Source organism: Typopeltis vanoorti, chromosome 12, assembly GCF_054136105.1.
Source record: "Typopeltis vanoorti isolate ZY-2024b chromosome 12, IOZ_Tvanoo_1.0, whole genome shotgun sequence".
Classification (NCBI taxonomy): domain Eukaryota; kingdom Metazoa; phylum Arthropoda; class Arachnida; order Uropygi; family Thelyphonidae; genus Typopeltis; species Typopeltis vanoorti.
Genome location: NC_143560.1, coordinates 25,608,773 through 25,624,082, shown reverse-complemented (window position 1 = coordinate 25,624,082; position 15,310 = coordinate 25,608,773). Strand labels below are relative to the sequence as shown.

General features: G+C 35.1%; 1 protein-coding gene across 4 annotated transcripts in view; it reads left to right on the top strand.

Moving 5' to 3' along the window:
* LOC150100639 (uncharacterized) overlaps positions 1 to 15,310 on the top strand; it is a 238,425-nt gene that overhangs the window by 157,191 nt on the left and 65,924 nt on the right. For all 4 annotated transcript variants that reach the window (XM_090401516.1, XM_090401515.1, XM_090401517.1 and 1 more), the window contains exon 11: positions 4,929 to 5,135. In XM_090401516.1, the coding sequence (XP_090257642.1) occupies positions 4,929 to 5,135 (207 nt within the window). The remainder of the gene's footprint in view (positions 1 to 4,928; positions 5,136 to 15,310) is intronic.

The following is a 15,310-nucleotide window of genomic DNA, read 5'->3' as shown; positions in this document are numbered from 1 at the left end:
TAATAGTGAGTTTGAAGCCATCTGGTGTGAGGTGGAATCTAACAAGATCAAATATATAGTGGGGTGTTGTTACAGACCTGGTGGATCAGTTGGTAGTGATGAAGAAATGCATCACCAAATAAAGATGATGGGTGCATAAGGAGTAATCATAATTATCCAAACATTGATTGGGTAGCAGCAAAATCTGCTACGAAAATCTCACGAGAAGAATGAAACTGAATTTATTGAGCTGTTGTGAGACAGTTTCTCAAGCAGCATGTGACAGAGGGAACTCGAGGTCAAAGAGTGTTAGATTTGATTACAGTGTCAGGGGGTGTTACTAACTTGAGAAGTGGTTATGACCATTCAGGAAAGGTTACATGCTGAACTGCAAAGCAGGAAATTATGACCAACTGAAGAGTATACTGAGTTCAGCACAATGGTATCAATAGCTGGATGGGAAGCATTTAAAAATTACTTAAATGATGCAATATCAGAATGTGTCCTGAGAGTTCAAAGAATAAGTAGAGTAGGAGTCAAGTGGATGTGTAATCTTATCAAGCAAGAGATTAGTAAAAAAAGGATGATGTGGAAGGAATACCCTGTGCATAAGGAGACCAGAAGAGTCACAACTGTTCTACAGAAAGCTAAGTCTGAGTATAAAAAGAAGCTGGCTCTGCAAGCTGAATATAACCTCAAAGAATTATGTTGATATGCTGCAAGTAAAACAATAACTGTACTGAATAAAGATGATATGAGGGTGACAGATGCAGAAGAGGTTGTTCAACTAATGAGTGCCCATTTTGCTAAAAGTTATCAACCTGGTATATGCAACATTGACTTCACTGCTACCTCTTTACTGGATGATAAAATTCAGGTATATGAGGAGGAGGTATTAGAGCTGTTGCACAAACTGAATAAAAATTCAGCATAAGGGCTGATGGAATATCAGCACTGATTCTAAAAAAGTGTTCAGCTGAACTGGCTATTCCTTTGACCAGGCTATATAATTTGAGTCTCAGAACAGGGAAGATTCCACAGGAGTGAAAATAATGATTGGTAATCCCATTACACAAATGTAGTGCAAAGATCAATGTATCCAACTATTAACCAATCAGTATCTCAGGAGTGGTGATGAAAATTTTGGAAAAGTTGGTTAGGGCTTGCATTCAGAAATGGGTTGACAGAGAATCTGTATTCTGCAATGAACAGCATGGGTTTACCTAGGAGAATGGATATACCTTGATACTTTTGGATTTTTCTAAGGCTTTTGACAGAATACAGCATGGAAGACTGCTGCATAAATTGGAGAATATGGGTTTGGATTATATATCAGCCATTCTCTTATTTGCATAAGAGGATGGCTGACTGAAGAGATATCAAAAAGTGGTATACGGGGGATGTGAGTCTACAAAATAGAAGGTAACTAGTGGTGTACCACAAGGATCAGTCCTTCATCTACTGTTATTCAACATGTACATTAATGACACTGGGAAGGATTTTACTGGCAACATAGGTAAGGTAATCAGGAATGTAACTGATATGCATTACTTGCAGAATGATTTGAATAGGCTAGAATTGTGGGCATGGGAAAATGAATATCAGTAAATGTAAAGTCATGCACATTGGTTTGATTAGATATCCAATGTCATATTATATGGGATTAAGCTAGAAGAAACTGATTAGGCTTAGAGATTTTGGAGTGTTAATTGATAGGAAGTTTAAATTCAGGGGCCATGTAGCAAAGATTAGAAATACAACTCAAAAGATAATTGCAGTGCTGAAATGAACTTTGAATGTAAAGATAAGGATATCATTTTGCCTCTTTACAAGGCCTTGATAAGACCGCATTTGGATTATGGTATACAGGTCTGGTCTCCTGGTTTCCATTGTGATTCTGATACAGTGGAGAGAGTGCAAAGGAGAGTGTTAAAAATGATATCAGGATTGTGGAATACTAATTATGAAGACAGATTGAGAATTTGCAGACTGCGAAGACTAGTAAACAGGAGAAAGAGGGATGATATAATTGAGACTTATGAATGTTTGAAATGGTCATACAGGATTTCAGTTGATGGAATTTTTTATTTTATGGAGGGTGCAGAAAGGACAAGAGGCATCCTTGGAAGCTGAGAATGATTACCGCTAAGAAGGGAGCAAGATCTAGATTTTTCTCTCATAGAGCAGTGTGTGATTGGAATGGATTGCCATTGGATGTTGTATGTGCAAGCATTGTGAATGAATTCAAGAACAAGTATGATAGCCAGTGTGTGTAGTATGTGTCCTCTCTTGATGAGTCCCTGACTCTCTGGAGGTCTCTCTTAATAATAACTCCAATCATCCCAACCCACTTACTACCCTTGATCACTTTAAATGATCCAGATTTTTTGCACATCCCATTGTCTAGTTTCCAATAATGCCGAGTTTCCTTAACAGTACTGCATCCATGGCAGTCATAGATGTAGCATGCTAATCTTTGAATATATATATATATCCCTTCATTTCCCAGCAGTGCAAAACATTTGTGCTCCAGAGTTAACATCCATACTGTATCACCTATAGCTTTCATATGTATACGGTATCATCCATCTGCATAGAATCCAGCAGATCTCTAAAACAGTGTTGGTTGGTTGGTTGGTTGTTTGAAGTTATGGCTGAAGTAGCCTAGGCTATGAGATGGGTGTATTATGGCTGTTAATTGGGTGTATTCTTCTGGCCAATTTTGCTGCTTTTTTGGGGGGGGGATAAAATAAACCCAAGTTTCAGGGAGGAAAACCCTGCTGCATCTGTGTGAGACTGGCTAACTCACCTTCATTTCAAAAGTTCTTCTAAAGGTCCTTTTCATAGATGGGATTTTAACCAAAGTCTTTCCTAGCAAAGGACATCATCAGCATCAGCTGAACCATGGAGGCTCTTATAAGACAGAGAAATAAAAGTCAATTATCAAAATATTGTCATATTGCCCTCACCACCCTCTTGAAAATAATGAAGGTCATTGACAGCCAGTGTCTTCATTATATGGAATCTCACCGATAAGGATTCCACCATTCTTGTGTAGTAGATCTCTTAGCCAGCCCCCCCCCCCCTCATCATGGAATCATAGATACCTCCTTATCAGACTGCCATCTTATGGTTTACCTTTTGCAATTGGATCACTAGTTTCCTCTATGGTGTCACTTATGTCATGTGGAATGGATTTTCTCTCTTCAGATTTAACCATTAGTTCTTGAGTATCCCAGGGCTATGTTCTTTGGTCCACATTTCCTTTTCTTTATATCAATGACTTTCTCATTTCTCAGTATTACACAAAATTTAATATTTAGAAATTTTAGGAGTGTTATAACTTAAATATCACTATAAAACATAATGAAAATATATTTCTTTGTTTTCTAGAATAAATTAAGTTTTAAAGATATAACAAATGTAGAGAAAGGTTTTAATTCCACAAACAGTATCTACCTCTTTTTTTTTTTCCCTTTTTTTTTCAAAAATAAAGAACAAAAGTTTTCAAAATGTGTCTGTTGGCACAAATAGAGTATACAGAACTTGAACTGTGGAATAATAGAAATTAATCCTATAGCAATGATTCACACTATAAGCTCTTCAAGTATGTTGAACATGTTTGGATGAAAAGTAAGTCTGAAGAAACAGTTTTACTTGAGGGTGTTTGTCCCATTAATGAAGTTTGGATGGAGGCAAGTATAATGATTTGTAGTTAATTATCTGACTGCTAGCTCCTAGATCAATATTCTAGACCTTCCTATGTTAATTTTACATGTTCCAAAGCAGCAGTTGTATAAAAAGGAATCATACTGTGAGGAGATTTTATCTTGCATTGGCCAACAGAGTCCCAACCTGCATCTAAAAGAATATTTGTGATCTGGAATATACGATTAGGGAACAGCACTTCACTGTTGATTTGTATTTCAAATTATCTAATTTATTGCTTAGTACAATAACCAATAACAGCATAAGTGCATTATACATGACAAGTAATATGCCATCTGCAAATTGCTAATGAAACTATTGCACTGGCAACAAAAACAGTATATTCCTTTTTTTTTCTTTTTTTTTTTAAGGGGGGGAGTGTAATATTAAATTTTTCAGTTTTTTTTTTTTTGTAATCCTGTGTCAGTTATTTTACAGATCATTTGCCTTTGTAGGCTCACCTAAATTCTTCTAGTAGATGTTATTTCCATCTATGACTACTCACACTGACTTGCCAATCATTCACCTCTGTGCTAATGGATGCTGTTTATTAATGTATTTAATGGAATTAGTTATATATTAATGATATAGTTGAATAGCTTCCTGGCAACTGTTGAACCACCTAAAAACCTCCCAAGAGACATGACTTCAACAATGGCTTGCACTATATCCTGAAAATAATACTAGTATTCCAATAGCCGAACATCTTCCACGAGGTGCCCACTTGGACTGGAATACTTGGAAAAGCCTCAACAGACTGTGAATGACAGGATGCTACATACAAAACCTCATCAAATGGGGACTACCTCACTGGCCCAGACAATTGTGAGTATGAGACAACCCAGTTCATGGAACACCTTCTTTCTTGCCCCTTTCTTCCATCACCATGCACAAAAGAGGACCTTATATCCTGCACAGAAAGAGCAGTTGATTGTGCAAGATATTGGAGGAACATCCAACCATATTTATTGTATATAAGTTATGTATAGTTTCCTTTTTTTTTTCATATTTAATTATTATTTCCCTGTATAATTCACCTACCAAATCTAAGCTGATCCCATTGTAATGTATCCTAATTTGTTGTAAATCATGTTGTACCACTTACTTACTACTGTACCACTTGTGTTTGGATACAAAATAAATAAATAAATGTAGTTGAATGTTAAAAATTCATGAAATCATCATTGTAGCATTTATCACTCTTAGCTTCATCATACTGTGTTTTATTTTTATATTTATAGACATGGATTAGTGGAATGGCTCAGCGTATTCAACAACTTATGACAGTAAACCATTCTAGAGGTACTTCCAAATTATTTACAAAATCTCCTTCTCCATTAGTTCTGTCCCCTTCAACAGATGACACACTTCTATCCAATGAAACAGAAATAAATCATTCTCAAAAAGCAGCAAGGGTCAGTTTATCCTCTCTACGGTCACCTCATCAGGTATAAATAGTTATCAGACTTTGTCTTTATTAATTAATAAGAATGATCTGATTTTTTTTTTAACATGGAAATGAAATTTGTACAGTTGCTAAGATATAATTAACTGAGACAACATGCAATGGAAGGACATGAGGTTTGAGCAGTAACAAATTTTGTTTCAAACAATAGTGCATGACAAGATTTAGCTTTTTATTTGTTCACATGTTCCCAAAATGTTGCATGTTATCAGTGTTCAAAAAAGACCACAAAATTTGTCTTCCAGCTATCAGCTGAGAAAGCAATCTGGGCTAATTTAATGACTTAAATAACAACATTGGAATACAAATTGCATATTGAACTCAAGAAATTTATTAATGACTTATGCTTTTATTTCATCGGTAAGGACTACTTTAACAATTTGCATCAATGCTCTTTTGATTGCATCATCAAAATTTGTCTTCCAGCTATCAGCTGAGAAAGCAATCTGGGGTAATTTAATGACTTAAATAACAACATTGGAATACAAATTGCATATTGAACTCAAGAAATTTATTAATGACTTATGCTTTTATTTCATTGGTAAAAACTACTTTAACAATTTGCATCAATGCTCAGCACCTTAAAAATACTCTGAACTATTTTAAAATAATGGATAAGGAGAATATTTTCTAAGAATTTTTGATAATCTCACATCTGTTCATTTTATTCTTTTAGTTTTATAAATTTATTTTCAAGAAATCTGAGAGAAGTCTGGCAAATCCTAAAATATAGCAAGGCTTACATTGTTTCTCTAAATCACTAGAGGTCAAATAAAGAATTGTGAAGCTTCATGCAAAATCTGATTTTCCAAATCTGATGAAGTATCAGGCTCATTATTTGAAACTGAACTGTATGAGAAAGGTCTGTTACAGGAATTTGAAGTTGTTTTTTTTGTCCCCCAAAATGATTTTAAAAAAAACTACTGGAGGGAATTAAGAATTGAGACCATATTGATGTAAACTCTAATATTCAGCACTAGTATATAAAATAATTGCAAGTTCAATGAATGGATTCATTGACAATTTGAATATGCAAATTCGTATTTCCAATAAGTTGTTCCTTTCCCCTTGTTCTTCTAAAAACAATGTTTTATTAAATGAAAAAAAAATGTAGAAAATGAGACAAAATGTAAAAGTGTTTCTAGAGAGACTGAACAGGAGATGGATTTGTAGAAAGTGTGATATTTTGTTGGACTATGAGTTGTCAGCAAATTTGAAACAGATTGAAGGAATGAAAGCTACCATAAATGTGGGTGCAAAAGACTGTGTGAATAATGGAACAAAAGCAAGCGAGACTGTAGGAGTGAAAGAACATATGAATGAAAAAAATAAAAGTGACTCTTAGGGAAGTGAAAGGAAGTAGGAATGAGGAAATGGAGGTGAGCAGGAATAGGAAAAAGAAAAAAAAACAGGAATGGCAGAACGAGAAGGAACAAGACTGCAAGAATTACAGAGAGTGAAATTGCGATACATTCAGGCATAGAAAATGCAAAATTTGGAGAATGACTTTCAGAATGAGAAATGAAAGAATGCAAAACAAGAGAACGAAGGAAGCAGAGGTGACTCGAGAAAAGCAGTGTATGGAGATTCCATTCTTAGAGGTATGGTTAATGAGAGTGTCCACAAAGTCTACTTTCTAGGAAAAGGGCAGGAATGATCAAAAGAGTTAATTGGGGTTGTGGGAACAAATGATTTGGTTGGACATTAAGAAAATGTAAGCATGAATAACAGGAGTAAAAGATAACAGTGTACTAGGAAAGGTTGTGAGTGTATTGGCAGGGTTTGAAAATGACAAGGTCAGCTGTTAAATTCAAATGGAAAGCAAGAATCATGAATGGTATGCTGCTGGTAGGGCTGTGTGAAAAGAAAGGAATATACATAGATGTATCGCATGTATTTGAGAGAAGAATGGATTTGTACAAAAGTGATGGATTGCATTTGAATGGCTTTTGTGTAAGTCAACTGGAGAGACTGTTGCTGGAAGGAAGTGCAATGCGAGCAAGAGATTAGAGGAAGTAAGAGGTGAATTGAAAGATCAGGAGAGTGGAATGGATGAAACTGAAGTGCTTGCTAATGGAAATAATTGTAGTGTGGGAGATGAAGAGATATGAATGCAAGATAGAGAGAGAGAGAAATGGAGGGGGAATGTTTATGGTGGACAGGAAAACATGGCATAGGAAGAGTAGATGTTGGAAGTAGTGGTAAATGTGTGTATGGCAATGATCAGCATAGGAATGGAATGCTCTGGGTTTGATTGGTATAGTTGAATCTGAGAAGATATATGGTGCAAATGGTGATAAAGGTGATTGAGCATGGGTAGGTAAGGTGAGAAAATTGCAACTAACAAGTGGCATGAGTAGGACTGGTCACAGACATAAAAGTGAGCTGCTGTGTTTATTTCCACATGCTAGGAACATCAGAAATAAGGGAGATGAAATTGTTTCACTGGTTGGTTTATTTGCCCAAAAGTTGCAGGAATAAGTGAAACATTGTTGGATTGAGGGTGATATCTTGACAGGAATAGAAATGGAAGGGTATAATGTTTTTGGCATGGATAGAAAGGACAAGAAGAGACAAGGTGTACTGCTGATGATAGTAGAGTAATTATCTCCATATAAGGTAGACATACAAGTGAGAAATAGTTGCAACAGTTTTGAGGCAGCATGTTGTTAGGTGGAAGTTAACTGCAGCAGATATTTAGTTGAATTCTTCTTTAGGCCAGGGAATGTGGAGGGTTGTAATGAAGCATTGTATTAGCAACATGGATTTGTGAATAAGTTGGATTAGTGAAGGATAATCATTATGGGCGATTTTAATTATAGTAATATACATTGGAATAAAGAGACATTTGGGAGTAAGGAAAATGAATTTCTTGGGTTCTATATGTCGCAAAGAAGTGGAAAGAATGTAAAATTGTTCCATGGCATAAAAGTGGTGATAAGGCTATGGCTACAAATTATAGGCCAATCTGTATATCTGGAGCTGGCTGTGGTTAAGGTATTGGAGAGATTAGTGAGAATGAGGATATAGAAATGGGTTGATAACAGCAGTATTCTCTGGGATTGTCAACATGGGTTTGTTAAAGGAAGATCATGTACTACACCAATTTATGTACTATAACAAGGTGAAGAGCATATTGGACAATGGAGATGTTGTTTACAGTGATATACTTAGATTTTGCAAAAGCTTTTGATAAACTGGAATATGACAAGCTGTTAAATAAGTTGAAATGGATGGGATTGGATAACAAACTAGTGAGTTGGATCAGTGACTGGCTGTCAGATAGGTATCAGAAAGTTGTATATGGGGATGCAGTATCTCAAAAGAGGAAAGTTACTAGTGGTGTGCTGCAGGGGTCTGTAGGACAGTTATTCAAGTTGTATAATGATATTGGGACAGGTTTTACTGAAGATGTGCAACTGTTTGCAGGTGATGCAAAACTGGGGAGAGTAATGAGAATCAAGCAGATGTGGCCTTACAGGAGGATTTGAATAGATTGTATCAGTGGACAAGTAAGTAGAACTGTCAATTCAGTGTTGCAAAGTGTAAGATTCTGAATTTGGTAGGCAACAATGGGATGCAAAGTTCAGAAAAGTTTGAAGCATGTTGAGGGGACAAGAGACATGGGAGTGATGGTGGACAAGATCACGAAGTTAGGATCATCAAGATCACAGGTCATACTGCACAACTTGTAAAGTCATCACATTAGATTATGGCAATGTTTTGGAGGACATTAACATGCAGAAATAAATAGGTTATGGTTCCATTTTATAAGGCCTTGATCAAGCCTCATATGAATTATTTTGCACAGATTTAGTTCCCTGATTTTCATGTAATGAGGATATATTAGAAATGGTCCAGAGTTCAGCCTGCTTGGCTGAGTGGTTAACGTATCTGGTCTCCAGTGAACAGGCTGCAGGTTTGAATCCCACTCTGGGCATGGATGTTTTTGGGAAATGAATTTCATTGCTTGTTATCAGACTACTGCCTTACTTATTGGAGGCTTGAAGCGGCTTAGAAAAAAGTTCTGTTAGGGCTCAGATCATGATTTCCAGAATAAATTAAAAAATAGAAAAAATTCTTTAGCTTGCTTATGGAATGAATGTACTATTGGTTTACAAATACACTCTTTCATGGTGACCACTTAAAAAAAAAAAGAGAGAGAGAGACTGATGAACATGGTAACTGGTCTTTGGAATATGAACACAAATAAAGGGAATGCAATTTGCAAAACCTCATAAATAGGGGGAGGATACAGTTGAGACATTTAAGTTGATAAGGGGTTGTTAAATATGTTAATGGGGAAGAAATTTTTCACAGAATGAGTAGTAGAACAATGGTCCATCCGTGGAAACTGTATAAGGAGGGTATAAGCAAGAGCGTAAAGAGAAGGTTCTTTGCATGGAGAGTAGTTGGTGAGTAGAATGCATTGCTTTACAGTGTGATGTATGTGGATACATGAAATGAGTTTAAAGTACGGTTTGATGGGCTTCGAGTGGAACTTCCATGATGAGTCTTTTTCTTCCTTGGAGGTTTGGTGATGATTATAATAATATTAATAATAAATTGATTGATTTTTTATGGTGCAAAAACATCATACAGCATCAGGACGCGGTCATAGTAATACATATGGTAATTGAAAAAGCTTAGAAATGAACAGTTGGACATTAGGGTATGAGGTGAGGGAACTAAAAACCTTATAGTGCTTTAAGTTACATCAGTGGCGCACTCAGGATTTAACCTTGGGGGGGGGGGGGGGGGGGCAAGTTGAGTAGACGATTTGCACCCAGGATTTTATCTTGGGGGGGGGGGGGAGTTGAACGGATAAAAATATTTTTAATGCAATGAATTTGCATTAAAAATATTTTTATCCAATCAACTAAAATTCGTTAAATGTCATTCATTAAATAAAATTCATTAGGTGATTATAAAAATTTATTTAAAGAATAAAATCCAGTTTTCTTTTCTTTTTACAAAGCTCTTGAATTATTTCCGTAGTGGTTACATTAATCTCTCTGTGTATATTCAGCAAAGCCAGTCCGTTCAATCGTGATTGTGTCATGGTAGATCTTAAATTGGTTTTTAAAAGGCGTAAGTTAGAAAATGACCTTTCATTGACGCATGTTGTTACCGGAAGCATTGCAAATATTTTTAATAAGTTATAGATATTAGGATATATCATTTTGTCACACTTTGAAACTGCATCAACGGCATTTTTCCATGGAGCTATTGCAAATGGTTTTTCAAATTTTTTATACCACAACTTGAATTCGGCATTCAAAATTGATGGATTTGTATAAGGGAAATCACCGGCATAAAATTCACACAACTGACGAAAATCTTCCATTGCACTTGCTGTTGGAGCATCTTTTCCATTTGGTAGAAGAGAAAAAAATTTTTCAAAATGTTGCAGTGCCGAGTGAAACGATCCTGAAGTTGAGTCAATATTTGATCAATAAATGGAATGAAAATAGCTCTTCTGAAATACTCTTCTACCGAGTCGTCTGGAACATTGGACCTTAATGTTTGTTTTGATGTAGTCCTTGGCTTTTTAATGTCAATATTAAAATTATTGGCTTTTGTACATGCTTCATCGTAAATATCTTTAAATGAAGACTCTGTGTTTTACGAATGGTATTTAATTGAGCCACAACATCATCAACAAAATTTAGGGCAATTAAGAGGTCACTGTCAGATGTTTGCATTATTTTAGACAATGGTAAGGTGCACACAAATATTTTTTGCAAGCTAAATAAAGATATTATGAAACCAAATTCACACAATGAATTATTCAAAAGTTTTGCATTAGAGGATGAGTCTCTCTCTTCCCAAGAAATGATTGTTTCAAGACTATTAATCACTGCATCATATAATTCCACCATGGTCATGATGGCTTCGTGGTGTTCCACCCAACTAGTCGGGCAAACTTGGCGTAGTTTCTGTCTCTTAGTATCCGGTGTATATTTATCAGTGTTGTCAACAAGGACATCCTGTCTCTTAGGGGTATTGAAGAAATTGTGTACCTTTTCAATTATGGCAATGCAATTTCTTATTTCAGTCACAGATACAGCATTTCCAATTGCCAAATTCAAACTATGTGATGCACAATGAACATATAAAGCTTGTGGATATATAGCTGATATGTGAGATTGGTCACCATTAAACTTTCCGCTCATTGATGTGCGGCACCGTCGTAACCTTGCCCACGTAAATATGACAAATCGATGCCATAATTATTTAAGCTTTCTAATATTTTGTTGGATAAGTTTTTTGCTGTAGTGCTTGTTACAGGAACAAATTTTAAAAATTGTTTACAAACTTTGTTGTCATTTTCTTCGTCTATATACCTGGCACACAAGGAAAAATGTTCAGTGGTAGAAATGTCACAAGTTTCATCGGCAAGAATTGAAAAACATTTCGCCGAATTAATTTTTTCGACCAAATGGTTCAAAATGATTTCATTACATGCATTTATAATTTGATTTTGTATGTTCCAGCTAATGTAGATAGCATTTTTGGCAGAATGTTTAAAATGTTCAGCCAAATTTTTGTCGCCCACATCGATTCTCGTTCTTAACAAAGCTTGAAAATTGCCTTCATTGGTGATTGGCTCCTATTCAAATGAAAATTCTCCATAATCACGATGTCCTCTCAAGGGTATATTTTGCCAACCACATAAAATTACTGTTTTTATAATCGGCTCTAATCGTTTCCGATTAATTGCATTACTAACATTTGAATCATCCTTTTTTGATTTTTTTTGAAATAGTTCAATAAAATACTCTGCTGACATTTTTCAGCCATAATTTGAAGCACAAAATCCAAAAAACAAAATGAAATCTTTTACAAATTTAACTTTAAAATTTTAACTTTAACTTAACTTCAATGTTATTGAAGAATTTACGTACGGTAAGGTTACTTCTCTTCAGAGATGAAAAGAAGTTTCAAATTCAAGACATGCTTTTCAACAATCTCAATGCAAAATAGAACTGAATACGAATGTATCGCACATGACCTATGACCAAGCATCTGCAATGATTCGCCAATACATGATACCCGTGATCCTCTCTGGCCCGGCTCGGACAGCTATAGGACAGCGTTTCTCACCCTCTCTAAGCCCAAAGACAAGTAAAATGCTTAAAATAATTCTATGGACCACTAAGTTATGTAATTTTTTTAAAAGCGTATGTGGGGATTACCAACATTTGGGAAAAACTGTGCCATTTATAACATAATAAATCTAAAAGCATGTTTTGAATATATATGGAAACATAATTAACTTGGAAGTAAACGAGTAAAAGTGTATCATCATCAAACAAAGTTTTAATTTTTATTAAACAAATAAATAATATGATATAATTATTTACTATTTACTTTTAATGAGATGGATGAGCTTCTCCGCCTTGCAGAGTTGCTGAATATCTGGATCAATATTGGTCAACTTCAGTCGAAGATCGGCACACACACACACTAAGACGAATTCTGTGTTTTGTTTTTATTTGAAGGAGCAATGAAAATCCCTTCTCGCAAAGATAGGTTGTAGAAAACTGCATGACGATTTTCGATGCTTATTCAGATAATTTGGGAAATTCACTTCTCAGTGAAGGCAAGATCCAGAATCGAGCCAAACAAACCACGATCACGGAATTGCATTTTAAGCCCACTGTCACTTGAAAGCTCAATTAGCTGTTCTTTTTTCGATAATGAAAGGTCGTTCTCGTGACTACAAGCCTGAAATGAATCGTGAACCCACAGAAATTTCTTATAAAAGTTATTCGGAAAATATGTTTCCAAATTCTGTTTCAGAGTTTTGAGATGGACACAAACGCTTTCCCAGTGGTTAAATTCACTAATAAGTTTCGGGGCCCTATACAAAATAACCAATTGTATTTACCTTTTGAATACTATCTGGGGAAGCTCCAAACCTTCCCATCCCTTTCATCATGCGTTCGTAATCAGGCTACTGTTGATATTGATTTATACACACATTCTAAACTGTAAATAATTGTTGAATAATAACACAATAATGTAGGTATAATTACCGTAAAGGGAGAAAAGTCACAAAACAGAAAAATGTTCCTACAAAATAACCGATTGTATTTACCTTTGAATGAGATCCACTGGTCGAGTGTCCAGCAAGTCAGCAAATCTTTCCTTTCATGCAGCGTATTAATATTATTGCATTGCAAATGATGGGAATTCTGTGTTTCTGTGGATTAGTTACAGACTTCTTTCTCTTCAGAAACTACACACAAACTGTCATTACAAACTCGTTTTGTATTATCACTGTCATCCACGTTATTTTTCCATTTAAAGAAGGTAACAATGTACTTATCCATAATTAAAATTCCGTACTTACTCGAATATAACTCGTCCTCACATATAACTCGTATCCCTGATTTTACTTTTCAAAAAAAGAAATTAAAAAGTTTTGCATATACTTTGCAAATGAAAAAAAGCTGAAACACGTTCAGAGCGGGGGAATAGTAATTTGCTCCCGCAGTAAACAACACGCTCTCCCTAGTAGCCACTATATTGCAGAGGCAAGAAAAACAAGTACTTTTATTATGTCAGTGAATAAGGTACCAGCAGTCTGTGTAATATATTTCTCAACAAATAGTGCAATTAGAGACAACTGGATAAAAACTATGCTATTTATGACTCAAGCAAAACCCGATGTTGCACCAGCAAACACATATCTAATTAATAACTATTGTTTTTAATTAGATGTGTGTGAGTTCGCCTACCCCAAAGCAGCAATAAAGTTCAACCGAAGGTGTTAAAATTTGTAAACGTGTTAAAACTTAGAAATATATATATATATAGCGAATGTTGTTATGGCAGTTTCACATATGGAATTCGGTTGAAGAGAGTTAGCATTTCAACTCAACTGGCAGCTTGCTTTTATCTTACCGTCGCGCGATTGCCGAAAAATATATAAATACTGGGGTTAACTCACAACACACTTTGTCCGAGCCTTGGTTGAAGGAGGAAACCCTTCATTTTAAGTACCCATTTTATTTCAATAATTTTTACTTATTCAATTTTAATTTGTTTTGTTTGGATAATTAAAATATATAGATTTATTTGGTTAATTTAAGTCTGCCTGTGGACCACATGTCCCATCGTCGCGGACCACAGGTTGAGAAACACTGCTGTAGGGTACTCTCACCTTATGTGACCGCTAATTCATAAGTAGTATAGAAATAGAAGACATGCCACAACATAAATAAAAAAAATGAATTTTAATTAGGAAAAGTACTTTGGAAAATGTTTTAGTGTATTTTAACTTTTTCTTTTGGGGGGCCAGGGCCCCTTGGCCCCCCTCCCTGGGTGCACTACTGAGTTACATTAAGAGGAAACTGTATACCAAATTTGGTATGTTCAGGAACATCAAGAATGCATTTATCTTAACGAGCCCAACAAATCTGGTGTAGCAAACCACACTTCATCTACAAAACACAAAATTCAGTGGAACAAATCATAGTGTTACACAAAAGTTACTTCCTTCTAGAAAGACTCTACAAAGAAAACTGAAGCACACATTCACAACCCGAATCTGAACAAAAATGATTGCCTAAAAATTTTCAATTTTGGGAAGTTATATTAACCAATACTCCCCATTCATGTGTTCCATAATTGTAATTAAATATTGTTTATAATTTAAAAATAATTAACTAAATGAATTTATTGTTATTTTTACGGCTATTTTGCCTGCTTTGAATTTATTGTAATTTATTTTAAATATCTATTAATGCAGATGGAGCTATTCTCCTGCAGCTGATATTGCACATAATATCGCATGCTTTCAATTAACTTGTTGTTTTTTGAGTTTTCCTATAACTGTATTGACAATGGCTATGAAACAGCCGAAAATTTTACAATAAAAATATTAAACCTAAGTGTTTCTGGTATTAATATTTTATAATGAATTCTGCTCACATCTTGATATTCATATGAATGACTCTTTATATTTGAGATAAAATCTGCAAGAGTTTAGTTTGGGTCAAGTGGGCAATGAAACTTTACACTGCTTAAGTTACTATAAAAGGAATCTATCTGCATACTAAATTTGTCAAGTGCAAATATTTTTTTTTAGATAAAATTTGCAAGCCTTTAGTTTCAGACTCTAAGTGTGTGTGCAGGAGATGTGACCAA